Source organism: Scophthalmus maximus, chromosome 18 (assembly GCF_022379125.1).
Source record: "Scophthalmus maximus strain ysfricsl-2021 chromosome 18, ASM2237912v1, whole genome shotgun sequence".
NCBI classification, from domain to species: Eukaryota; Metazoa; Chordata; class Actinopteri; order Pleuronectiformes; family Scophthalmidae; genus Scophthalmus; species Scophthalmus maximus.
The window spans coordinates 15,955,120-15,982,652 of NC_061532.1; the positions used below are offsets into that span (position 1 = coordinate 15,955,120).

At 48.2% G+C, this 27,533-nt stretch overlaps 1 protein-coding gene across 1 annotated transcript; it reads right to left on the bottom strand.

Annotated features, from left to right (window-relative positions):
* Nucleotides 1–26,819, bottom strand: si:dkey-174m14.3 (uncharacterized protein LOC563117 homolog). The gene is made up of 7 exons (XM_035617635.2): nucleotides 25,625–26,819; nucleotides 22,587–22,624; nucleotides 9,542–9,703; nucleotides 8,148–8,214; nucleotides 5,943–6,050; nucleotides 5,112–5,192; nucleotides 1–2,293 (listed from the first exon to the last, which is right to left on the bottom strand). Exons 1-7 carry the CDS (start codon nucleotides 26,648–26,650, stop codon nucleotides 878–880), a joined length of 2,898 nt encoding a protein of 965 aa, XP_035473528.2. The 5' UTR covers nucleotides 26,651–26,819; the 3' UTR covers nucleotides 1–877.
* Between the last annotated feature and the right edge of the window lie 714 nt (nucleotides 26,820–27,533).

Genomic DNA, 27,533 nt, shown 5'->3' on the forward strand with positions numbered 1-27,533 from the left:
TGCAGTTTGTGCTTTTATTAGGTGAACAAAAACAACCAAAATATATATATATATAGAAACATGCATCGTAGTCAAAGAAACAAGGTTACATTGGCTTAATGAGGTTGTGGGCATCCAAATGTGAGGTAGAATGGGGGCCGGGAAGAAAAAAAACCTCTCCGTTGGATATAAGAGGAACAAAACTAAAGATAAGACACATCTCAAAAAAACGTCCAATCAATAACAATATAACACACCCATCAATACTGTCAAACCCAATCAACCGAAGGAAAAACAAAAATGTATGTTTCTTATTGTTCATTTGAGTGATTCATTTGTTACATTTAATTATGTTCTCTTAAGTTTACCATTCACCTTCATCTAAGTCCTCCCAAGGCCAGCGCTTTCAATCCATTAGAAAATAATGACTGAAACTTATCTACTGTCTCCTAATAAACCTCTCTGAGTTTTCAAATATAGAATTGGCAGTTTTTAATTTATGTACAAGGTCCGGGTTTGTGGAGATTGTTTTGGGAACTTGCCGACAGCCACATACAAAATATATCACTCAATTTGTAGATACAAGTATATATTTATACATTTGTAAATGTAAATACATTACGATACAAAGTTAAGGGTCCGCTTGAGCCCCACTTCTCCTGTCGCCCCCACATTTCAACTCTTTACACGACTCACTTGACCCGGACAGTTGTCGCGAAAAACCGTTGCCATCCACCGCCATACAGGTTCACGGTGCTGAATCATTTCACTCACCCGGTTTCTATCGAAACCGTTTTCTGCCAAGGTGGTCGCGCTGACAGAAGCTGCAGCTGGACGGACCAGGGCCTTTTCTGTCGAACATCCTGTCAAAGAAGAAACCTGATTGGAGAAACGGACCTCAGTTCAGAAGAGTTCCATAAAGCTGGGCCTTGGTCAGACTGTCCTTCCTAGAGAGTCCCAGGGAGCCAAATTTTTGGTTGTACGGAGGAGGAGGGGGCGGCGGCACCGGCGGCGGCGACTGGCTCGCCTGCGCGGGCAAACTGTGCATCTCCACTTGGTAGTGCTGCAGCTCCGCGGCCATCTCCATGGACCTCTGGTGGAGGGACTCGGTGGAGCTGTTGGGGCTGGGGTCCACGTAATCTGTGCTCTGGCCGCCAGCTGCCACGTTGCCCTCCCGGTCTTTGGAGCTCCCTGTGTGGTAGAGGCTGTGCTCGGACTCCTGGCTGTCCCCAGCTTGGAAGAGGTGGGCCTGGCTGTGTGCCTGCCGCAGCCCTGGGCTGCACCCGGGGCTGGGGCTGGCAGCCACCCACACTGGGTCCATGACCTCGGCTGCGTGATGAAAGTAGTCGGCCCCCTCCTGGAAGCTGCTGTAGAGCGGCCCGAGGCGGATCTTGGCCGGCCGCACAGAGAAGTGCTGCTCCGAGAAGCTGTAAGGTGAAGCCCGGCCCGGGCTGCGGTAGGTGTGGGCACTCAAGTCCTCCACACTGAGTTGTCTCCATCGGCCAATCAGCTCGTCCTCCTCGGGGGCTAATGTGCTGCCTCGGCGACTGTCTCCGTAGGCGACGCTTGGGGATGAGGAGGGAGGCAGCGGCTCGTAGGGCTCACTGAAACAGGAGGACATGGTGCGGCTGTAGACCGGCGAGCTGCCGTTCTGGTGGTGGCTCAGCTCCGTCTGCTGGAAGGGATGAGCGTTGGCAAAGCCCCTTGGACTGTCCCTCTCCCAGGATGAGTCACTCTTCCTCTCATAGTCCCCTGCATCCCTCCAATCCATGTAGAGGGAATGATGGTGAGGGGAGGAAGCTACGCTACTAGGAGGACCGTTGCCTTTGTCCTCAGATCCCCCGCCACTGAAACTGGAGTAGGAGCTGGAGCCGGCACCCAGCGTGGCGGGGAACTTAACAAAGTGTTCCTGGGAGAAGCCCGCCCTCAACCCGACCGATCCCTCCTCTGGGGTGCTGTCGGTGGAGTTCTGGGGCCCGTACAGCAGCTTCCTCTGACCGTGAAGGTCCATGCTGGGCCTCCGCTCGCGGTGCCGGTCGTCGGGGCAGTACAGGGCAGTGTCACTGGCGTACAGGTCGGATTTGTAGGCGGCGCGGAGCCCCAGGCGCTCGCCCGGGCCTAAACGCTCCAAAATGAAAGCGTGGTCCTGGGTCTGGGGGCTCGGGGAGCGCGAGGCCTGGCTGCTGCTGCAGGCCTCGTCCGGCTTCTCCAGCACCTTGGCGATGAGCGAGGCCGGGACAGAGTCGGGGTAGGTGTGACAGAGAGGGGAATCCTCCATGTGCATGGTCAGTCGCTCCTGAAAATCAGCAGGCAGCTGGGAATGTCAGAGGAAAGAGAAGGGGAAGGTAAAACACATGTCTAAAATGTTGCTGGAAAGGCTGGAAAATTCCTAGGGATATATTCTCAGCAACTTATTGGCATCGGTGAAAATTATCAGTGGTACGAAATGTCACATTGGCCAGTGTATCCTCACTAATTTCATGTGGTCACCCATTGGTTTGCGGATTAGCCTTGAGCTAATATTTTGGGACAGTGCCATCTTGTTTATTTTGCAACCAGAAGTAACCATATTTGGAGGATCGTGGGTGGGCCTGACTGAGAAGCACGTCCACCTGTCGCCATCTACCGATTGGGACGGTACTAGCTGTCAATCAGGCTGCATCCACACTCCAGTGTATACTGTGCTTTATCGTCTAGTCATATTCTACTTCTACAGAAACTGATGCAACCGGAAGAGTCGCCTTCTGCTGGTCATTCCAGAGAATACAGGCTTCAGGCACTTCCGCATTTGCTTCACTTTCCGCATCCGGTGACTACGTCCATTTGTACGTACAGTCTATGGGTCACAGCAGCAGTGACATTGTGAGAAAATCGCCCTAGAACTTCTGACGCTGCCAGTAGTTTTTGTCGCATGCTGTCATCAAAGCTACGAACCGGCTGCTGGTGGACGCGTCTCACAGTGCGACCAAGGACAAGGAATGACAATCAGAAGTTTGACCACTTTGATGGTGTCACACACAAAAACAAAATCATACAGCGTCAACAGGCGTTTAATAATTCTGTACTGCATATATACGCATATTTATAGAAAGACATCTACTGTAGCTCAATATTAAAATACAGTATTTCTTTTCTTTCTTGATTGAATGTATTGTTATATGGCTTTTTATCCAATTTCCACTTTCTGTCATCCCGGTATGCACTGCTTTATGTGTGTCACTATGGTACAGTAGGTTTATATCAATGCAGGATACACCTGTGTGTGTGTGTGTCTGTGAATACAGGAGAAAGAAAAAAAAAAGCAACGCATCATTTTCAGTGACAAGAGCCTCAACAACAGAGGGGAAATAAATGTGAAAACCAAAAGAAAGACTTTGTTCTATTCTCAGCAAAAAGGAAGAAGGAAAAAAAAGCCCATATCCACTATCTGTGCCTCTCCATAGCAACAAGCATTAAGCCGACTGCAGCACATCATCAACAAGGACCTAGTCAGTTTATCCTAATTGGCAATGAGAGGCGAGTTAATTATAACTTTGGTCGACTGAGAAAAAGACAAACACCACGGAGAACAATGCATTTTGACAATACACAACTTGGACCAAACTAAATGACTGTCCACACATTTCTTTTCCAAATCTGGGCTTGTTTTGAACGAGATCACTATTAGCTGAGAATAAATTTAAAAAAAAAACAAAAACAGTTGTTTTATTCCCCTTTTTTCTGTGTTTCTTGTTCTTCGCAGCAAAACAAACGACCGACGCTGCTCAGTGGGCGCTGAAGAGCCACTGCACTACTCGGGAGAAAGAAAATGCTGCAGAGCCATTCATCAATACGCTTTCCGATAAGCCTCCGCCCACAGGACCGGCGGAGCGACGGACATACGCCGAGTGCATACATGGCCTTTGACCTCCATTATGTGTGGCACTGAGCCCGCAGAGCAGTTTCTCACTCCATAACAGGTCCTATACAAGTGTGTGGAGTCTCTGTGTATATGGGTTGTTTTTTTTGATGTGCCTTACATAACCAGATGCAGTTTGCATTGATATTTCCATTCTGCTCTTTGTGTAAAACAGGGGTGGTGGTGGTGGTGGTGGGGTGTGTGTGTGTGTGTGTGTGTGTGTGTTGGGGGGTTATTCTTTAACCTTGCTTTAAAATAGTCTACTCGTGTCACATGGGCGAGGCACAGGGCCCAGGGCTGACGCAGGGAAAAGTGATGCCAAGCCTGGGCTGGTGTTGCAACACTCAATACTCAATACACACGTGCGTCTCCTTACACGAAGCAGACGGCAGCGCAACACGAGGACGCCGTGGTGCACTCGGCAGTGTATATTTTAACTTTTGTCTCGTACTGTTGTTTTAGCTCCTTGGACTGTATTTTCAATTTTACAAAAAAACCCATTTAAAATGAATGATCTCAGTAGTTTGGATACAATAAAAGAGGAAACAATTTTTCTTTTCTGGGGATTACAAGAAATGAAATCAAAATAAAGACAGGCATATATTTATAATGAAAGTGATTATATGTCTCATTAGTTAGGCTCCATATTATGAGTTTCCAACTCTCAGAAACCACGTGTCTCCCAGTTATTTTGCCCCCGGAAAAAAAAAAAAGAAGGAAGAAGCTTTAATTCTACAATTCTTCAATCTCCGCCCTCCCTGCAGTGACCTGCGGTCGCCATCGCTCCGCCGAGTCTCGTCTCTTATCTCCTCCGCCTCGCGAAGGGTGAGATGACCTTCGGTTAGAAGCGGAGACGGCAATTTTTTTTTCCCGTCTCCGTGTCATGAGCTGAACAATTCAACTCGGGGGAAAACACTCGCTCCCGCCTTCTCCTCTCGCCCAAAACAAATCGGGGCCATTCGGGCCAAATGTCTCCCTCGCACCTGGATTCCACTGTTCTGGAAAATGACGTGATTCTTTTTAATGAATCCCATTTCCTGGGTTAACATGGCACGTCAGGAGAGAGGAAGCCGGAAGCTCCGGCGGCTCTTTGTGTCTAAAGAATTGACACGTGTTTTCTGCGTAGACTGAGCCTTGAATTAAAGTCACGGACGCTGGTGAAACAACGGATCCGGACTGTCGTTATCCAGATTTGAGAGGTGACGCGTGAGAGAGTCAGTTAATGGAGGCTCACCTCAGAGAGCTGGGCTCTGTACAGAGACTTGTTGCACTGGAGGAGCTGAGCCGCCAGGTTGCAGTCCTTTCTGTACAGATCCTGCAGAGGCACACAAACAGCAACAGGAGATAACGGTCAGGGATGATCGTCGGGGAATGCTGTCGCACATGATTGTGTTGATCTTTGCGTCAAAATCGTAAAAAAGTGAATCTGACTGTTAACATCCGCGAAATATCCTCTGTTCGTGATCCGTGGCTTTCATGGCGATGGAGTCGCCTCTTTTGGTGCCTTTGCTCAAAGAGCAATGAAAGCAAAAGTGTCTTTGACTGATGATCTTGAATACTCGTGCATAAAAGTCACCCTGAACCGAGATGACGATTTCAAGCTTTCACTTTCTTTGCTTTTCAACATTAGATGTTTTGCCCTGTGCGCTGGCGTAACTGGAGGCAGGATGTTGTTTTCTTTTTTGTAGTCACAGAGGAAGTCACAATGGAGTCAGAAAACGACGTCATGCAAAGTTCAACATTTTTCCAGGTATCCCTGATTTCCATGGACACGATCTACAGCTTGCGTAGATCAAAGTATAATTCACGACCACATGCGACGTGCAGTAAAATGTTAAATGAAAAAGCAAGCACTGTGAGTACAAGGAGAAGAGCAGAAAATGAAAAAAAAATATATATGATGAAACTAAATATATAAAGATATGGTAAAAAAAAAACCATGGTAGGAATGACATCACGCAGTCAGAAAATGACACACACGTGTGCATTAACTTTTGCAACCAATAAGAACGGGGACGCGAGCTACTATCTTCACTAGATGAACCAATCGTTTGCCTTTACTCACATTGTCCTCCCGCAGCTTCTCGACGGTGAGCTTGGCCTCCATCAGGTGGTTGTTGAGGACGATGATCTCCCTGCTCAGAGCTCGCTTCTCTTCGTCGTGGTGCTGGGACTGACGACAACACGCGAGGCGATTCAGAATCATAAAACAAGAAATATACATATATATTTTTTTTTTAAATGCACTCAAACCCCCCACCAACCTTGAATCTTTGCATTACAACAGTGCAGAATTCTTTGATATTTTATAAGTTGTAACTATTTTATTAATCTTTTTTGCACATTTCTCATCTCGCACTTTATGTCTGTTGTTTACAGTGTATATATTATTATAGCCACTGTTTGTTTATTGTTTATGCACCTTCCACATCACAACAAATTCCTCGTTGGTGTAAAATCCTTCCTGGCAATAAACCTGATTCTGATTCTGATTCTGATATATACAGTATATATATATACATTGTTACGGTGGTGAAGCATTTGTCAGACAAGAACCATCCTGTTCCACGCTCTACAAATTAAAAGTTGCCACAAAAATAAAGCTTCCCCTCCTTTAACACACTTCTTCACCCTGAAGAAGTTATGAGACATTTTACTACTAAATCCCTGCGTAACGCACGGTAAAACGCGAAATGGACTTAATCTTCAGTCGCAGCAAAGAAACACATCACACAGTGTCTTCTCTTCGGGGAGATCCATTAAAGCTGCCGGCTTCTTCAGCTAATAGCAATACATCTGAATTTAACTGTGAGCGAAAAAGGGTTTTTCACAGATCTGCACCGCAGAGAAGGAAATGTTCATAACGTGGGTTTGCACCAAACGTCAGAAAACATTTTCTTTTTTACTTTTTACTTTTTTTTTGGGGTGATGGAGGCAGACATTTCTAGTTTTTATTCACTCACTCGCAAAAATATTGAGGCCTAATTTAAGATTTAGGTGTGTTAATTGCACATAACATTTTCATCCATTTGGCACAGATTTAACATGAACAAATTAGTAAACTTAATGTGAGGTTCATGTGATATTGAATACATAAAACTGGTTCTTACGAATTTGGGAAAATAATTATTAAGTGATAATAAATATATAAACTATTACATAAATGTCAGACTTACTTGATTCATTTAGGTTTGACATTAGGTTTATTAGTATGTTTATGTTAAATCTGCGTCATCCAAATGAATGAACATTTCTCCATGTTATTAAACTACATATATCTTTAATATTTATGAAGGCCTAAAGTGTTAGTGTGATGCTCCAATAAATACTGGAGCGTACTGCGTTAAGACGGATAGAAATTTTTTTTGTGTGTGTCAAATTTGATGTGCTGAAACACAAGCAAATGTGTGACAGTCCAATCCAGTCTGCACACTGCACAGTATGTACTGTATTTCTTTTGTTTTCAGGTGTTGCAGAAGTTTGGTCTTTTCTCTTCAGACTTTCCTTCCCTGGCCTGTGCGAGCAGAAAACTCAGAGCACATCACCGGCGCGTTGGCCTTTTCTCGTAATTGCACTCTCCGCGGTTGAGCGGGGGCCGAGGGGTCAGATGGGTTTGTGGCACCTCTGGAGTAAACAAGCTTCACGATTACAGAGAGACTTACTCGGCACCTCTCTCACCCCTTGAGGAGGGAATACGTGAGACCAACCAAAAGCAGCAGAACAATGGCAGAAGAAAAAAAATAGAAGCTGTTGGCCATTGTTTAAAAAGGTATTTGCGAAAAAAGAAAAGAAAGGGGGGGAGGGGGGGGGGTGACCTTCAACTCCTTATTATCTGGCATCTCACATTGCCATCACGACGACGACGATGACGACCGCTGTGATTATTGTCCGGTGCCGCAGCGAACACCCTTATTCTTTTTCCCAGCTGCCAGTTGGACAGCGGAGACACCTGATGGTCGTGCGGCGCTCTCGGGCCCGGCTGCTTAATTGCATCTCTCCTCTGGCAAAAGCAATGTCTGACAAATGAAGTGAGGTGCGGCGCGCCGAGGAACAAAGGCTCCGCTATCGCTCTGCTGTTGGAAGGAGGACAGCCCGCTGTAATAAGCCATAATTAGCGTCAGCGGCACCAACAGCAGGGCATTCATATTCACACGGGCTCCCCGAGTGTTCTCCACCGGCCCCAAACCCGACGACTTGCTTACATGCTCCTCGTTCCTCTGATTCAAGCAGACACGTAGACACAAACAGGCGCGGAGGCTTCAACACTTACGTCTCTGTGGATCTTTTCCTCCAGATCCTGGTTGATCCGCTGCAGCGCCGAGTAGCTGCTCTGTATCCTGCACACAACACAATGAACGACACTGCGGAACTGTACATACAGTGTTTACAGTATGAGCTCTCCAAAAACGAGGCCGAGCGCATCGGCGAGCTCAGCAGTACGCCGCTCGGATTTATGGCGCCCGTGACCTCACTGGGCGGATTTTTTTCTTTTGATTTAGTGAATGTTTTGGGGCTTTTTCTTCACATCCAGGGGGCAGAGACCGGTTCGCTGCAGGACAGATTTTTGTTCTCTCTGTCACTTGGCCTGCCACAACATTTGGAACTGATTGTCCATCGTTCCCAGAGGTTGTATCCTAATGACTTTGGTGATTCTGACTTTTATATAGCGGCATCATGCGATACGATCTGATCAGATAAGATAAGATAAGATAACATAAGATACGATACGATACGATACGATACAGGACGAGACGTTACGATGAGATAGGATATGATGAGATAGGATATGATAAGAAACGAAACTCTACGCCATGCTACGATTTTATAGAGGCACCTTGCAATCCGATCCCATCAGATCCCATCAGATCCCATCAGATTCTATCCGATACGATGCGATGCGATGCGATACGATACGATACGTTAACGTTACAGGACGAGATGTTACGATGAGATAGGATAAGATAAGGAAAGAAACTCTACGCCGTCACAACATGCTACGCTACAATACGTCGAGACAATCCCCCATTAGTCCCACAACAGGAAAAGTTGCCATCACGAGGTTTTCCACGTTTGTGGATTTGAGAGAAACATCTACGCAACTAACTGCTGACGGCTTCTATTTGACACACACACTCATGGTCCCCAGTGGATTAAAAGATCTGTCCTAACTTTTGCAATCCCTCTACTTTTCCTCCAGCGTTGCCAAAAAATGAGAATTTGTCCCAATACTTTGGTTGGTGATGAAATGCCTCAACAGGCCCGTCGTCCTCTGTCCTACTTGGTGTGAACTGGAGCGTGCGAAGCGGGTTTGTGTCCGATTTTTTCACCACGTCTCCCCCTTTGTTCTTGTGAACGTCTGGCCATTCGCTCTTCTTCGGGCAAAACTGACAAAACTCCTTCAAAGGAGGCGACGCAGGCGGAAAGATAATCTTGCCAGCAAATTTGTCTCTGCCCTCAGGTCATTACCTGTTTTAATGGGCCCCACTACAGCCTCCATTTGAAATGCATGTGGACACAGACGTCGTTGCATTTGACCAAGTACAACACAAGGTCTGGACGGAATGTTTTCACTCAGTACTAACACTCAATCCTACAAATAGTCCCCCCTCGGGAGCACTACGGTCGTCCCACGAGGGGGCCGTCGTACAGTATCCGGGGGCCAACCTGCGCAGCTTGTCGGTGAACTTGTCCAGCTCCTCCTGCGCCCGGCGCAGCTCCGTCTCCAGGTACTGCCGCGTGGAGTCGAACTCGCTCTGCAGCAGCTCCAGCTTGTGCGTTGTGTAGGAGAGCCTCTTCCGCAAGTCCTCCTTCTGCTCCAGCAATGAGCTGCGCGCACGCACACACACGCACACACACACACACACACACACACGCACACACACACACACAGCAGATGATTGTGCTCAGGGCATATGGTGAGGGACACGAGCTTGTAACATGGGCATGCTGTATCCTCATGGAAATGGACTTATAAGGGGCCATATATCTCCTTAATGCATCCCTGAATGGCCATGCAGCGGTGATGAGGACATCATGACAGAAGCAAGAAAGTTGTGCGCAAAAGTGCTTTGTATGTAGAAAAACATGAGACCAAAAACACAGGCCGCTAATTAAGAGCTCCGGCAAAGGGTCCAGAGCTCTTTCTTTTCTTTTTTTGTTTTTGAGTCATTACATCTTTGAGCATCAGTTCTTTCTTTCTGTTTTTCCCCCCTGCGAGAGAAACCCAATCATCGGTGAGATTTGGCCCCACGGAGGGGGGAAAAAAAAATGGATGGTGTAATCTGTGATGAAATATGAGCCAATGGACTCTAATACATCACATGAATAGACTGTGAAGGCTCAGATTTCTACGCAGCAGCGGCACCCGCCAAACGCCCCCCCCCCCCCCACATGTAATTCAACGAGACCTTCAAAATGATGACTATTTTTAGAGTATGTGCATTACCTGGGCTTCAATCTAATAAAAGGGCAAGTGTGAGTGGGAGAAGAGGAAATGTCTGCCCGCCGCAACGTATCCGATGTGTGCCGCGGCCCTAATGGACCCTGCATTGACGGGCAGATGGAGGAAGGAGGGTAATGACTCCATCTGCAAGCCAGATAACAGATAGCCGGGATGTGGATGGAGATGTGGTCACCTTGCTCTTTTCACTTCCTCTATTTAACAAGGTTATAGATGCAGACGGGCGGGGGCCGACTGAGAGAGACCGGACCAAAAAACACCCCTTCGGGTGCAGGTTGGTTTCACTGAGCGGAGGCGTCCTCCGGCTTTCATCTCGTCTATACGCATGATCATTTTTTCGAGCAATTAGCGGAATGATGGGTACACTGGGTCAGTCCACAATTTACACATAAATATACAGTTGGTTAGACTAAATATTACGAGTGTAGATGTTTCTATGTTGATATTGTAGTCCAATCTTTATCGTATAAATCACTTCAGTTGGCTTATTAATCTCGGGCCGTCAAAAAAAAACCAATATAAAAAGTTGGTACTGGCATGAGCTGATTTCACAGTCATATGCCAAACACACAGAAAATACGCAACACGGTACACGATGGGTTTGACATGTACAGTTTGTATACAGCACCATGTGTTAGTGTGTTTTTTTTCGTAAGATTTGACTGGTGAACAATATTTTCCCTAATTGACTCACATGGCTAGAGACGGTCGTGAAACAAGTCCTCCTGCAAGTTGCTTTATAATCGCTTGTGTTTCGAAAATGACTGTAATATGCTAATTATGATAATCAGCTTATAAACTTCATGAACTTTTAAAGGACCCGCATTGCATCAAATGTTGCCCCGGCAACCACGCGGAGGCTGACTCGTGTTTTTTGGGAACAGCCCCACCACGAACATGATTCTCTTGCACGAGCTACCTAAACGTCTACGTCAGAAGCTCTCACGCTAACTTGAGATGTAATCCTGACGCATTCTTTCCTTTACGTTATTTTTAACCCTACCCATTTAAGTATTCACGCCAACAGCGAGATGTTTGTCCAGTCTCCTCTCAGTCACCACTTACTATGCGGCTACAATGCTTGGAGGAATAAAAAATATATTCCAAAGCAAATTGAGAAATTCGAAATTTCACCCTGCATCTGTGATGTTTTTATTCGCGAGGCATTTACCACAGTTTATGTAGAGAGCTGCGGTGCCCACGAACAAATCAGTGAGTAAGAAGGACCTGCCTACAGGCCGAGAGTCTCAACTGACCGGTTGGCATTTCGGCGCCGCATTACCCAGCAGCCCCCCCCGGCTCCTCGCCCTCCTGCCTCTCATTGATTGGCAGACACTAGCAGGGGAATACAGGTGTTTGTTGTTTGATAGAGGATAAGAGTTTACATGAAGTAGCTCTAGGGATGGAAAAAAAACACACACACCCCCCCCCCATTAGTGACCTGCTCTGCGAACGGGAGCCGAGTCAGACGTAATGAGTGCTTTCATTCCGCTGGGATGAGATGACGGGGGCGGCGTGACTCCTGGGGCGCGGAGGGAGGCGGGATGGCGCCGCCGGACGGCGGAGAGGGGGGGTGGGGTTGGGGGGGACACCCCGTGGGCGGATGAGCGGACAAACAGATAAACACACGGGCACGGATGGAGGGACGGCGTCCGGACAGACTTCACTCTTACCTCTTTTTCGGATGTTTGCCGCCATTGCGCGGGACTTTTAGGGCGGTTTTGCCAATGTATATCTTTTTCATGGTTTGTCTGTGTTCCTTCCCTCTCATGTGTTTATAAGGGGTTGACCACGCGGCGCCGGCACGCGCGTTACGTTTTCCCCCAAGAGGAGACCAGGCTAAGTCTGGCCTGCAGAGTTACCGAGTGCGCTACCTGTGTTGACCCTGCCGGACAAAGCAAACAGACAAGGTTGGAAATTAACCAGGGTTCAGCCACATATATATATTATATATTGCTATCATAATTATTTCAACTGGCAAAATCCCTCGCAGTTTAATCCCTGGTACAGCAGTGAACGCTACACTTGATTCAGATTGAAGGTCAGCGGCTCTCAAACAGGAACAATGCACGACCAAACACTTTTAAAACACTTGTAGTTTTTTCGTGGGGGGGGGGGCTTCAGTCCTTCGGACTCTAAGAGCGAGCGCTTTTTCCCCCTAATGCAGCAAAGTTCAACAATCTTACGAAGGCATAACTAGCGGAGGACATGCGTGTTCCACAGCTGGCAACGTTGCGGAATCTTTCCTGGCGAAATCAAACATTACATTCTTATAAAATCGGGGTTAAGATCGTCCCGTGACGCTAAATATTCATGGCTGAATAATTAACGATCACCAAACAATAGTTTGAGGCTCAGGCACTCCGCATCTGAGCGACCGCGAGTGTGTGGTTTGATCGGAACGCATCACTTATAGTAAGAGGCTGGTTTCGTATAGATCCTGTTGGGCCATTTAAAAAGAGAATAAAAATGTATTTTGGAGGTTTTTGTGATCACGTTTGTATCACGGGTGACAAATGCAACCCATCTCTCAGACCCACTGTATTCTTCCTCTGCCTTATGTCCACCCACCCGCCATCTCGGCGGTGTTTCTTGGAGCGCAGGTGCGGCCACCAGCGCCCCAGACAAATGGTGCGGGTTATTAGATGTGACGGGGCGTCAAAGCCTGATCAAGGCTCCTCTGATCCAGGCAGTGGACCGTCCACGCGGAAAGGAAAACACGGACGCGACGGCTGAGGATGGGACAGCGGGATGCTGGAGCCACAGATACTGAACAACATACATGTACACGTACTAGTATGTGTACAGACCGGACGTGAAGAAACATGTTGATCCACGGACACTTTTATTTTATTTTTTTGGGGGGGGGGGGGGGGGGGTTATTCTGCTGGCGGAGGAGACAGAGAGACGTGTACTCCTCCAGATGGGGACAGCTCACCGCTGCCACCGGAGCCTTCACTCCAGCTGCTTCCCTCTGAGTCATAGCACACCAGCTTTAGATGTGCTCGTGTGTGTGTGTGTGTGTGTGTGTGTGTGTGTGCATGTCTTTGTACGAGACTTGTTGGTATGCGGACCTGTAAAAAGTGCGACCTACGCATGTTGTTCGGAACATGTGCGTCTTTGTGTCCACTTGGTCTTTTGCGCACCTGCATGAGTCTGTGTGTTGGGGGTGTTTTATGTGTTTCTGTGTTTCTGTGCGTGCCGTCGCCGCAGCGTCAGCTCTGCTCATTCAATCCCCGTCTCCTCTGGGATGAAGCAAAACCACTATCCACCATCAAAGTAACAAAAGAAAAGAAAAGGACAGTTGTTAGGGACACACATCTCAGGCCACGTCAGACATCTGCAGGTGTCTTTTTCACAATCCCTCCATCCCTCCATCCCTCCCTCCATCGCTCATTCACTCGCTTTCTCCTTTCCCTTCAGCCGATTCCTCACACTGCAGCAAAACCAGTAGTCGGGGGCCCGCTCAGATGCCGCTGCCTGCCACCCACTCGTGCCACGCTGACATTTGAGAGGAACTCAGAGCGTTGAAAAGGAGAGGAAGCGGGAGGTGGTAGAGGAGGAGGAGGACATTGGAACTGAGAAATGGGGAAGAGGGGGGAAAAGTAGAGAATGCCAGCCAGAGAGAGCGGCCGCATTTTAGCCAAAGACAGGAAGTAGGACGAGGCCATCGCCCAATTAGAGAGGAAGAGCAAAGAGAGTGGGTTTGAAGTCTCTACTGACGATCATCATCCTCTCGTTGTCCCTGCCTCCTCCCCGTCTATCTGTTTCTCTCTTGCTCCTTCTTCCGATCGCATCCACCTGGCAGATAGATTGGCTCTCAGGAAAAGCCCTTATGGCAGGCCCAGACCTCAGCGTCAGAGCGGGGGGAACCCGAGTGGCTGACTCATCCAGCAGGACAAAGACGGCGGTTTGGCCCCGCGCGCCTTCGGATTAACAAGGCAGCTAACCTGCGGCAGTCACTCAGCGCAGCCGCAGGTGGAAGTGTGACTCAACCGCCTCATGGAAGAGAAAAACCTACTCTCAAATTAAGGTGCTGTTCTGTAAGTTTGCGTGGGTCTATCTCTGGCCAGCAGACACTGGTGTCGTATAGGCCCGCCACCAAACTCCCACCACCGTCATTATCAGCCGCAGCAGCAGCAGCAGCAGGGGATAACGACCAGATTCCCTGGGCCTCTGATGCGCAAGGGGAGTGTGTCGTCACGACAACCATCCCGAGAGGATTTCAGGATGAGCGGAAACGGTGACGGAGGCCGCATAGCCGAGCGCCGTACGCAAACACTGAAATAACCACAGGTCTGGTCTGCTGAGAAAGAGCATTCAGCACGAATAACAGATTGAGTCCAGTCGCTGTATCCACCCCCGTCAATACATATGCACGTGCTTTATCGTCTACTTTACTCTGAATGGGGCCATCGTTTACAAAAATGAACATCACGCTGTATTGAAGAAGAGATTGAAACCATAAACTCCTCAGGAAAATGTTTACTGACGTCATAAATCAAGTGAGGAGTAGAGTCATTTTCAACCCGTGGGAGACACCCTCTGCTGGTCATTTGACAGAATACAGGCTTCCGGCACTTTTCCGGGCATTGGCTTCACTTTCTGTACCCGGTGACAACGTCCATTTTCATATACAGTCTATGAGAGGAACCGGTGAGCGAGTGGAAGGTCTGTCTCCTAAATAAGGAGCAACATCAAGCGGCCATTTAGCTTGGCTTAGCATAAAGACTGGGAACAGGTGGCTACAGTTAGCCTGGTCCTGCCCAAAGCAATACAAATCCATCTACCGCCACATCCGAAGCTCATGATCGGTATGTTATATGGGCTTATATAAGTCAAGTCAAGTCAAATTTATATATATAGTGTAACGCATTTAAAACAACAGGAGTTGAGCCAAAATGCGTCACAATCCAGCATGGGAAGAAAAGGTCAAGAGTGCAGATAAGGCACGGAAAATACGTCAAAAAGAAATAAGACATAAAGACAATAAAATGATGATTAGGCAGAAATCAGGCGGAACTAAATGGTTTAAAAAATGTAACATTTTGAATTAGATACAAAAATATTACAACTGTAAATACGGGGGGTGATGGGTCGGACCATTTCACAGTTGGGTGCAATAACTTGCGTTCATGATATAAAAGGCTGAAGGTTACAGTAGGTGAGGTCCTCTTGTGAGGAGCTCTTCCGGCAAAAGGTGGAGAATTGTTAGGAAAGATGCAAACACGCTGCTGATTGTGCAACGTCGTCATGGATACTGACTGTCCAGAATCCAAGCACTTACACTGACACGTTGGCTCTCACTCAAAAGTGTTGAACTTTTCCCGGTCATTTCTGTGTTATATCAGTGGTTCTGATTAATTAATTTTTCCATAAATTTAAAATCCCAAATCTGTCCACTCACTTCAGTCTCTTCCTCTTATTTATTTATTTTTATTGGCTAAAGGGTCATTTTCAAAAATGAAATAGATTATCAAATGATGGGGCATTTGGATTATTTTATTACAAAAATTAGGCCATGTGTTTTTCATATTTATTTAATTTTTTTTCAATTTTTGCTCCCGTCTGCCAAAAGGAGACAGGACGGAGAGGCGCAGGCAGCTTTCAAAAAGGGTTCAGCTCATTAAAAACAGAACAGACATAAAACACACCTATGCATTCACACACACACACACACACACACACACACACACACACACACACACGGCCCACCGCCCACCATCAAAACAGGTTGTTTACGAGTGGGGCTCAGATGGACAGGTAGTGATTGGAGACAACAAAGGAACCACCTCTGCAGTAATCCTCCAGCTTTGTCTCCCTGGAGAGTCGGGGGCCAAAGCCGCCTCCCTTCCCCTTCTGATTGGTTTTGATGCTCCAGGTACCGACGACGGGTCGAATTCGAACCAGACACTGGTAATTTTTCCCAAAATCCAAAGGAAAGAGACAAATTCTCGGAGAGAAGCTCAGGTGTTCCTGGTCAGACAGCTGACAGGTGGTGGAGGACCACGAGGTTGTGAAGTCTTAGGTTCAATCTCATTGAAGTTATTTCAAAAAACTCGTCAAAGACTCTGACGAACATTCGTAAACATGTGCTGTTTTTGCAACGAGCTCGGCGTGTTCTAAGAGTGCTTGAAGGTTTTGGAGATGTTGGTTTGATCCTTTGAAGTCCAACACCCAAAGACTCAAATACTCTAAGATCAGAAATCTCTGACTGACTGTTTCGGGGCCTTAGATTTCAGATTTCTCTGAAGTTTGTAAAAAAACAGATGCAGGAAGATATTTTTTGCATCTACAGTAAAACAGTGGAACCTTAGTAGTCACTGTTATATTAGCCTACCACATAGTCTTCTCCAATACAGCATGATGTTCCTTTTCTAAATGATCGTCTCATTTAGAGTAAAGTTGACGATAAAGCACCGTGTACATTGGAGCGTAGGTACAGCGTGATTGACAGCTGGTACCATCCAATCGGTGCATGATCGCGCCCACATCTGGTTGCAAAAAAACCCCAAGATGGCGCCGGTCAAAGAGCTAAACTCGAGGCTTTTCAAACTAAAACCGGGACCAGCAGCGCTTTTTCTAAACTTCTCTGTTTCAGGCGCTCGGAAATCCCCAGAGTAGCGAGGACGGAAGGCGTCAAACGCGTCAGCAGCGATGCGCTTTAAAACCAAAGCGTAGCAGTGGTTAAAAATGTTACAGCTAAGTTATCCGTTTGTGAAGAAAAAGACATCGAGGAAGTCGTAGGAAGTCGTAGCAGGAAGTAGACACGAGGTAACGGCCCACACTTGGTTGGCGTAGTGCAACGGTCCCCCGTTGTCAAGGTAGGAATGTGCGTATGTCCATAAATGTTTGCCCCTCGCTCTTATTCGACGGCTCTGGTGTACTTACTGGTCCATCCGCGATTCTCGAGCGTCCGCCCAAAAGAGCCTCAACTCACGGATGAATGAATAGAGCCTTTTACAAAAAAAATATATAAAAGAAGCGAGAGACTATACAGAGACAAAATATAGAAACCAATATAGCACTAACAGCTTCCCAGAATACAGCCATTAATGCAGTGGTGTGTACAAAAAAATAAAAGGATATGTAATCTGTGACCTCAAGCTTGGGATCACCGCAGGCCAACCGGCACCAGATATCTGTCAGAGAGCATACGGTACATTCATGCGTTTGATTCTCCCAGTTTGGTACTGCTCAGACACTGTGATTTATATTTACAGTATTACCTATGTTTGGTTTAATGGTTTAAAGAAATAGTTCAACAGTTTTGGGGGGAAATATATACGCTCGGACGTATTCACCTTCCTGCAAAGGAGTGAGACGAGAGGATCCTGTTTGTTGGATCGATACAAAAACTGAGGTGTTAGTTTATACTACATATGTCTGTGTAACTTCATATCTAGCCCGCCGACACGAGGGGGGGGGGGGGTTAAAGCTAATTTTTCATTCAACTCTATAGGCAAGATGAAGAAATAGTCCTTTTATTAATCTAATTTCAAATTTGCAGAACGTTTTTTATGATGCGCAGCCCCTGTGAGAGTTGTGTTGATTTGACAGTTTATGAATCAAACAAGCAGTGAATCAAACATATTAATGTTGAGCCTCAGAGGTCCAGGTAGCCGGACTCTTTAGAAGTAGTTGGACTGCACCATTTCCTTCTTCATGCTAAGCTATAGGCAAACCATTTCCCAAGAAGACATCATGTGCCCTTGTCTAAATAAAATTAAATAGGCACCGACTCAACACATCCTGCAGATTGATATGTAAAAGTTCAATTCGCGCAATAAAGCCTCTCGGACACGTTAACGGCCCAGCGCTTCACCACCGCGAGGAATAAACCTGACCTGAATGTGTCCCGACCCCGCCGGTGCAGACGAGGGCAAGGGGCGGGAGAAATAACGGGGTTGTTGCGGTTCCTAACGGGGGTTGAGATTAGATTAACTTAATGAAGCCCAGAAGAGCCATCAGTGCTCCGGGAGACGGAGCGGGGGGCCCTGGCCCGCGCACGGGCCCCCGGAGGAGCGGAGGAGAGAGCATTAGTCTGTTACTCCGACGCCGTCCACTTAGGCAGATTAAAAACCAACTCCCCGCCTCTTCAGACCGGCCTCTTTCCCACATCGCTCTCGCACAAATCCATGTCTGCCACAGCGCTCGCTCCATCACCACTTCATCGAGAGCGAGAGTCGTTCGGCGGACGGCGGATTCGCCGGGGGACGACCTGGACGGCTGAAGTGTTCGAGAGCTCAGCGTAGATAGTATCAGTAAGCGAAACAGCAAAGCGTGCTCCTCTGATCTGTAAAATTTTGGATGATAAGTCGCTGTAGAATGTAGTTTTTTAGTTTTATGGTTTCATCTATTTTATCATTGGTATTTTAATCCTATTTTGTTTTTAACAACATTTTAGGGTGGATCATTTTTTATTTATTTAACTTTATTGTCCTTTTACTATCTTGTGTATACCTCTTAATCACATTTTTATTTTCATATATCCTTTATTATCATAACTACCCTTCTTTTTCATTGGTTTGCTTTTCAACTACAGATTATTCTGGTTCGCGGTCATCTCTTTCGACATCCTACGTTTCGTCAATCACCTGTAAAGCACCTGTTTTGTTTAAAAGATGCTTTATGAATTTGAATGATCGACTGATTGATTGATTGATTGATGAGTGTAATGCCGTTTTCATGACATACATGATGGTTGATAGAGATACATGATTCCCATGTTATCGACTTCTAACCGTTAACGTGAGCTGACAACTCAAGATGGCTGCCGTCCTTCTTCTTCTTCTGCTATTTTTTTTTTCTTCTAGAGATTCCTGCCGTCTACATCAATAGCGAGGAACCCTGGCAATCTCCTGCTGCCTCCTTCGTATGAGAAAGGTAAAAACTCTGGAAAAAAATATCCGGACCCAATTTTTTCCAGACATTTTTACCGAGTACATGTCTGAAAGCAAATACACTGACTTCCTGGAGTCTCTGCTTTTGCACAGATTAAGCTTGATTTGTGAACTCTAGAGAGGCCGGGTGGCAAATTGAATTACCTTCTGACACAACCTGGCAATCTGTTTTCCCAAATCCAAGTCTTTATTGCTAAACTTAGCTAAGCCAGCCAACTTCTGGCAGCAGCTTTATGGAGCAGACGTCGGAGATCTCACTCTCAGCAGCAACCAAAAAAAAGCAAATCAGTGTATTTTTCTTGCCTTCGCACAGGTCACGAGAGGTCACTGGATGGTTTGACGAGTGTGACCTGTCCACTCCGTAGTCCAGGTCTCAAAAAGAATGAACACCTGGGAGATTTTTTAAATGACACGTCAGACTCCACGATCGATAACTGAGGGAATATTTTATCCTGGCGGTAGAAACTGTGTTCGTCTCTGCGGCGGAGCTTCCGACAGTTTGATGATCTCTGCCCAAAAAAAAGCACTGAAGCCGCTTACAGCGACATTTACTGCTGGTTAGTCCCTTAATCTGTCCGTTTTATTAAAGAATTTACTTCACACAACAGTCGATATTCACAGTTAACGTGCTGCATCCTCGTTATTGTCATTGATGCGTCATTACTGGATTCATAACACATAAAGCATGATGTTTCGACATCTGTGGGCGTAATGGCGCAATGGCTTACGCTTTACAACTACAACGAAGGAAGTCGAGAAAAGAGAAATATACGGTATCTCACTACAATTTTAAACTGTAAATATTAAAAAGAATTTTAAGGGGAAAAACAAAGCAAAAAAAAGAAAAGAATATTCCCCTGAATCTCTACTTAAAAAAAAACAAAAAAAAAACGATGTCAAACTTTTGTTTCCTTGCCACTCGAGGACAAAGTTTCATCATCCTCCATCTCTCAAAGAGCAGCATAGTAATTTTGGGCTGTCAATCATCCCAGAAAAGCTGCTGTTACCCGTCTACTGGCCGCAATGTGATTTTACATGATGAAACACTTTGAATTGTTTCAAGCGGAAGATCGATGTTTGCAGTTTGCCTAAATGTTCCGGCTTTTAAAAAAAGCTCGGAATAACTTTAAATGCGTTTATCCGACCGAGGTCCTGTCTGCTCCGATGAGTCTCCATGTGAAAATTTCCATCTCTATCTCTGCCACGGGGCCCCCGACGCAGGAGCCCCGGCCGAGGGAGGGACAGAACATGTGAAAGCGATAGAGGGGGAGAGAGAGAGAGAGAGAGAGAGAGAGAGAGAGAGAGAGGGAACACAAGAGAGCAGAGATTTCTGGACATTTCATCATTTCGACTAGAAGGCGTCTTGGAGATGAGACGAGGTCTGGGGGTGGGTGGGATGCAAGGCTACGGTCAGACCCTCAGGTGGATCCGGCTTCCTCCCGAGGCCACAGGTGACCTTGTTTCCGATCAACCACAGAGACGGGAGGAAAAAAACGAACAGGGGACTACCTACCCCCCCCCCCCCTTATCTCAGCGCTTTAATTCAATTAAAGCTGTGACACAGAAGTGAGGACAATTGATGCCTCCTATTGAGCAACGACGCCCCCGTCGGACGAATTACCCCCTCGTCGGCTGGTTAAACGGCTCTTTGAAAAAGTGTAATCTGCCTGAAATCGTCATAATGACACCGTCGGCGAATCGAACACAAAAGGGGAACGCTCGGGATCTATTCCCGTCCGTGCCGGATTAATAATGGTTCATTAGTAATGCTGCTAATTCAAAAGTGTGTCCGTCCTGCACGGGACAATGAGGTGAGAGAGGAAGAGCGGGAGGAGGGAGAGACGGCGAGGAGCCCTCTCCTGCTTCCATTCCCCTGTAATGCAACTTTAATCGGAAAAGTGGGTGAGCGCGTGCAATTTTTCTAATGAGCTCATAAAGACGTGTTCGTGCAGGCATGCGGAGGCCTCGTTCCCTTTAGCACCCGTGGTTTTATGTAAAGATTTCAGTGTGAAAGGCTCATTTGAATACAACAACAACAACAACAAAAATCACTGCTATTGCTCAGTAATTCATATTGTTGAAACAGTGCAGAGTAATTCATTATTGTGACGGCTGCATTCCGACAGGTGACGGTCCAAATCCATGCAGAGGTACAGTGTGCATGTAAAAGAGTCAAGGATGGACACATCTCCAACCTTAATTTGCTCACGGCTCTTTTATTTTTTATTTTTTTTAAAAAGCCCTATATTGATCGAAAAGCTTTTACAGTAACGCCACAACACACTGCAGTGAATTTCAAGCCACGAGATTTCCCCTGCGCTCAACCATCAGCCTTGTTCTGCGAAAACAAAAACACCTTGTCTCTTCTTTTTCTTTTTTTTTGGGGGGGGGGATCTTTGACAAACTACGAGCGAAGCAGATTGTCCCCAACAGTGCTGCATTAGTACACGGAGAGCATGAACTGACACTGCGAGCGCAGCCACATCACATACGGATGAGCGCACACGCACGCACGCACGCACGCACGCACGCACGCACGCACGCACGCACGCACGCACGCACGCACGCACGCACGCACGCACGCACGCACGCACGCACGCACGCACGCACGCACGCACGCACGCACGCACGCACGCACGCACACACACACACACACACACACACACACACACACACACACACACACACACACACACACACACACACACACACACACACACACACACACACACACACACACACACACACACACACACACACACAATCAAGCCAGCTTTGTAATCCAAACCAAAGATGCAAACGGTGGAGCAGTACCTTCCGCGCACGCAGAGCTTCATCCTGGAGACCGAGAGATTTAAAAAAAAAAAGAAGAAAAGAAATCCTGCTCCCTGAGCCGCGCCGGGGGGAAAAAACGGGAGAAAACCCCTTTCTTCTGTACGCAATCTGGCTTGGCTTACCCCCAGCTCTGCCTTGGACGCTCAGAGAAACCCCCAACACATGCACCGCCACCCCACCACTGCTGCCGCCACCTCCAACACAAACCACGCCACTCCAGCAGCATCAGCATCAGCATCAGCATCAGCACCAGCACCAGCACCAGCACCAGCACCAGCACCAGCAGCAGCTGAGCCAGGGAGGGGAAGACAGAGGCAGTGAGGGAGAGACTGTGCAAGAGTAGAAAGACAAGAGAGGAAGAGTGGGAGGGAAGGAGCTTAAAGGAAGAAGACAGGGAGAACGCGGGGGCGGGATGATGGAGCGCTGAAAGATTTGTGCAGAAAGAAAAGAAAGAGAAAGAGAGAGAGAGAGAGAGAGAGAGAGAGAGAGAGACAGAGAGGGAGAAGCTCACCTGATAGCGTCTATGTTGTTCATCTCTTCGTCAGGCACCTAAGGGAAATGACAGCAGCACGTTAGTGGTGGGGACCCGTCACACTGACCCGGGAGCTGCCGAGTGGAGAATCACTGCAACACACACACACACACACACACACACACACACACACACACACACACACACACACACACACACACACACACACACACACACACACACACACACACACACAGACACACACACACACACACACACACACACACACACACACACACACACAAACACACAAACACACACACACACACACACACACACACAGACACACACACACACACACACACACACACACACAAACACACACACACACACACACACACACACAAAAGGAAATGAAACATACATATTCAGCAGGCACGCTTCTCCTTCTCCGTTTCCCTCTGTTTTTGTTTATGTTTCTTTCCCCCCCTCTCTTTCCTCCTCCCTCGCTCGCTGCTTCCTCCCCCTCCTCCCTTCCCCTGCACGCCTGTCCGTGAGCAAGCCCATGCGACGCTCATCGGACCGCATCCCGGCTGTCGGCGTCTACACTTACATGAGGTGAGAAGAGAACAATCATATCATGCCAAGAGAGTGCGAGGGGAGGGAGGGAGAAAAGAAGAGGGGTGGGAGAGGAGAGGGGAAGGAGGGAGGGAGGGAGGGAGGGAGAGCGGAAACCTCCATTGCAGCCAGACTGCAGATAAACGGCAAGCCCCCCCATGAGGCGCACGAGCAGCAACTCAATACCCCTGTCGTGGTGCTGAATCGAAAAACAGAACGGAGCAGAGACAGAGAGACAGGCGACGGAGAGGAGGGGAGGATGAAAAAGAGGGGAGAGAGGGAGAAGGAGGGGAGGTGAGGGGGGGGGGGGGCGGGGAACAGGTGGTTCAATCTGTTGAATCTCACAATCTCGAGTCCCGCGCTGTTTGGGAGAATACGCTTTTGTACGAGTCGGCTGCTGCTGCTGCTGCTGCCGGCCCTCGTTCTGAGGGGCAATGAATTATGCATCATCTTGAGAATATAGCCCCCCAACCCACCCCCTGCAATTCTCCTCTTCATTCAGATTGAGGGTGCAGGCCTGACGGTGGGAGTGTGGCGACCCCGCTGCTGTGCCGATTTCCTATATTTTTTTCAGGGGGGGGGGGGCTTGGAAAGTAGGTTTAGTACTATGTGTACTTCAGGAAGGCGGGAAATTTGCACGTCTCTTTGAATGACGGAAGCGACCGCTGCAGACAGAGGAGCTGCTCTCCAGAGTCCGGTCGTAGACTATGGATGACAGAGAACGCGTTTAGGCCCGAGGGGGCGGTGGGGGACGGGGGGACGGGGGGACGGGGGGACGGGGGACGCGGCCCTCAACGAGCGGAGTTTGCGTCTTCGGCGAGAAGCGCCAGCAGAAGGTCGTGTGCCCGCGAAGAATGTTTTGTTACTGCAAGGACGCGCGCGAGGCGGCGAAACTTCGACCGACACACACACACACACACACACACACACACTCTCACGCGCTACTCTGCGATGAACACCAACAGGCTCACATGCCCGGCTCTCGTGCACCCACACCACCCACCTCTTTTCCGAGCAGTTGCTAAGGTGACGGCAAAGGCTGAATTTTAATCAGACGTTAAATTAAAGGCAATGTGATCCATCTCCTTTTACTATTCAAATAGTTGGCGGTTTCCGATTTCCGGCGAGATCTGAGAGACACTGACGGGCCGCGGAGCAGGAGTCGCGCAGAATGAGTTGTCCACAGATGCTTTCCAGGGAAATGCAAACAAATGTGTATCACAACACGAAACCGCAACTGCACCGGCAGTAATTTTTGTACAAGAGCCTAGGAGCATGTCCACCTGGGACACGCGCGCTGCCGCTCTACGTCTGGGGCAACCACCGGTTGCCGTTCCGGAAGTTTTTTTTGCATCCGCAGCCATTTTAAGTCTCAAGCGCGGAGTGAATGATGAGCGTTACACAATAACCGCCGGTGAGGGGGCTGACTCAGTTAATGTCTGCATTGTTCGGGTCAGGTCGCACGCAGGAGCTGCTGATGGGCAAAGAAAGCTAATGAGCACACCCATAAAAAATGTTTAAAAAAAAAACTTGTTCACTGGTCAGCATCGAAGCGGCGGTCGCCGCTGCTCAGACTCCCGGACACATTATGGTCCGTCTCATCCGTCAGCCGAGCGGCAGCGTGTCTGTGTGGACCAGCAGGGTAGCGGACACTTCGTCCGAGTGCCAGGTATTTTGTCGTGCGGGCAAAATAGTTGTAATTGCTACGACGGAAGAAGAGTTTATTAATTGATGATGAGAGTTTGTTATTCACGAATTAATGCAGATCCTCCAATTTTTTTACCCCGTGGATGTTGTTTGAGACGTGTTCGTGACTCCTGCAAAAAACGAATGAAGTCTTAGCGATTAGCTATAATCCATGCATCCATTATCTATACTGCTAATCTTTTGAGGGCCGCGAAAAGGGCTGCAGCCAATCCCAGCTGACAGCGGGAGGGGGGCACGGGGTTCTAATCCACATCTTCATTGGCAGATCAGATAGACAATAGATCACGTGGATCTTTCGTCATCCCGTCGTTTTGCTTTTCTGGCCAGCAAATGTATTGATTTTGTTCGCTCTCCTGGCTCCCATCGATATCATTGTTGGACACAGCAGACGGCTGTTGTTCCAAAAAAGTTCTCATAAGAACTAAAATCAGCCACTAGCTGATTAGGCTACGAAGTTTTTTTATAACTTCGGAAAGTGACGATATGTCAATGTTGTGTTTACAGCTTGTTTCTGCTGCCCCCAAGTGGACGAAAAATTGTTGATGCAAGTCGTAAAACGCTAAAGGATCATTGAGCTAGTACTGGCAATGGATATTTCATAGTGCCCCGTTTCGTTTTTGTTTTTATGTTTCTTTCACAACTTTTTTCAACGCCGACACCACAATTTTTGGAGAAACAATATCTGCTCCAATCACGACATATGTTCAGAGGCCTGGCTGTGATTAAAGACTGGGACGACTTTCACCACTCACCATGTTGATGCCCCTGGGCATGGAGGCCGATCTGCAGGGGTATCTGGGGAAGTACGACTCCGGGAAGGGACGCCTCATCTCGAACCCTTGACAGAACTGCGGAGGAGGTGGAATCACGTTCTCCCCGTCTGTGTCCAGCTGCGGCGGCGGGTCTGCTTTTACCTCCGGGTCCTGCTGCTCGTCATTGGCCCTCGCGGTGTCGATGTCCGTCTCCAGGTAGGTTGTCTGTGTCAAGTCGGGGGGAATCTGCTCCTCTCGGGGCTTTTTCTGCTCGAGTAATGAGGCCTGCTGCTGGGCCATCGAGCCGGCCAGCCCGGGGCTCCCCTCGGTCACCACGTGGACCTTTTCCTCGGGCAGATCGGCGCGTGTGGCGGTGGAGCTGCGGGGAGAAACTGGTCTCCCAAATGCCCGCAGGCGGTTCCGGTCCAGCACGTTGGATGTCACCTCATCCAGGAACTGCGAGAACTTCAGTTTGGCTTCGATCTTTTCCTGCAACGGGCACTGTAGTTTGCCCCTCCCCTGACACGGCCCACCGCTCTCTGGCCGTGCGTGCAGTGTGCTGTGGCCGCTGCCTCCTCCCTGCTCCGCCCGTGGATGAACTCTGCCACGGTGCCCGCCGCAGGGACGTGCGGCAAGCTCCCCCCACCCTCTCTCCCCTCGGAGTCGAGTTTGAAAAGCTTCCTGCCGCTGTTTCTCGATTGAGCTGCGGAGGAGGCCGGTCACTCCCGAGCTCCAGCTGCACACGGTGCCTTTGCTGCTGCTGCTGCTGCTGCTGCTGCTTCCGCCTGGGCTGCTGCTGGGGGGACTGGGGCTGGATGGCGGCTGGCTGGGGGACGAGTGGTTAGAAGAAGGGTCTATCAGCTCCTCCAGCCAGACCTGAGGGCCACGACCCATTGGACCGCAGGGGGCTGCCGCAGAAGAGGCCCAACATTTCTGCGACAGCTGACCCCGCCTGGCGCTGCCTGCCTGGGAGGGGACGCAGGCTGTGCCGCTTGTCCCATCCATCGGTCCGAGACCTGTCTGCATGGTCGTGTTCCCTCTCTAACTGTTGCAACTGGCTGATGACCCATGGTCCGGTGGAAAGCTCTGATTTTAAAGAGTTCTACCCCAATCCTGTGTCATTATTGTGCAGGCCTGACCTAGAAGAGATCCAATACTTTTGACTCTAGGCTGAACAGATGGCCTCCTTCAGTGCCAGGATAACCGCCTGCTATTACAGACAGGGACACACATGACTTGAAAATTTAATGCAGAGAATTGTGGCGACTTCCTACTGCATAAAACTCTCACTGGTTCTTCACTGTTACACTGCCTACAAAGAGCATGGGAACTTTTTCACAGTGAGCTATTCCGAGGGAAAACGTCAGCGAGAGTTAAAATCACAGCTGCTCTGCTGTTAAACTGCAGGAGCTTCAGGTCGGGCGTTAATGAGAGGGGATTTTCATGCAATGCAAGCGAGTGTCTTTGCTAGTTGAGCAGAGCTCACTCCGAGGTGTTGCTGGTAATGAGACCGTCGATTGATGGCAGAGCAGGCAGAGCTTTTTCAGCTTTTTCCGGGTCAGTGGCCGTAGAAGAGGATTGATCCAACAGAGCACATGGCAGCTGACACACACACACACACACACACACACACACACACACACACACACACACACACACACACACACACACACACACACACACACACACACACACACACACACACACACACACACACACACACACACACACACACACACACACACACACACACACACACACACACACAAGCTTGTTGACTAATGGCATGCGGTAATCTGGTCAATATATCTCATTAACAAAAGAGTGTCTCTTATGGAAAGACTCATCTAAGATGTACTGCAGGTTTGAAATGGAAGGAGACTTTCTATTATTATCATTAGCATTAATA

Coding starts and splice junctions, on each gene's coding strand:
- si:dkey-174m14.3 (XM_035617635.2), bottom strand. CDS start 26,650: ATGCAGACAGGTCTCGGACCGATGGATGGGACAAGCGGCACAGCCTGC. Junction 9,704..22,586: donor AACAACATAGACGCTATCAG/GTGAGCTTCTCC, acceptor GCGTGCGCGCAG/CTCATTGCTGGAGCAGAAGG. Junction 8,215..9,541: donor TTCACCGACAAGCTGCGCAG/GTTGGCCCCCGG, acceptor TGTTGTGTGCAG/GATACAGAGCAGCTACTCGG.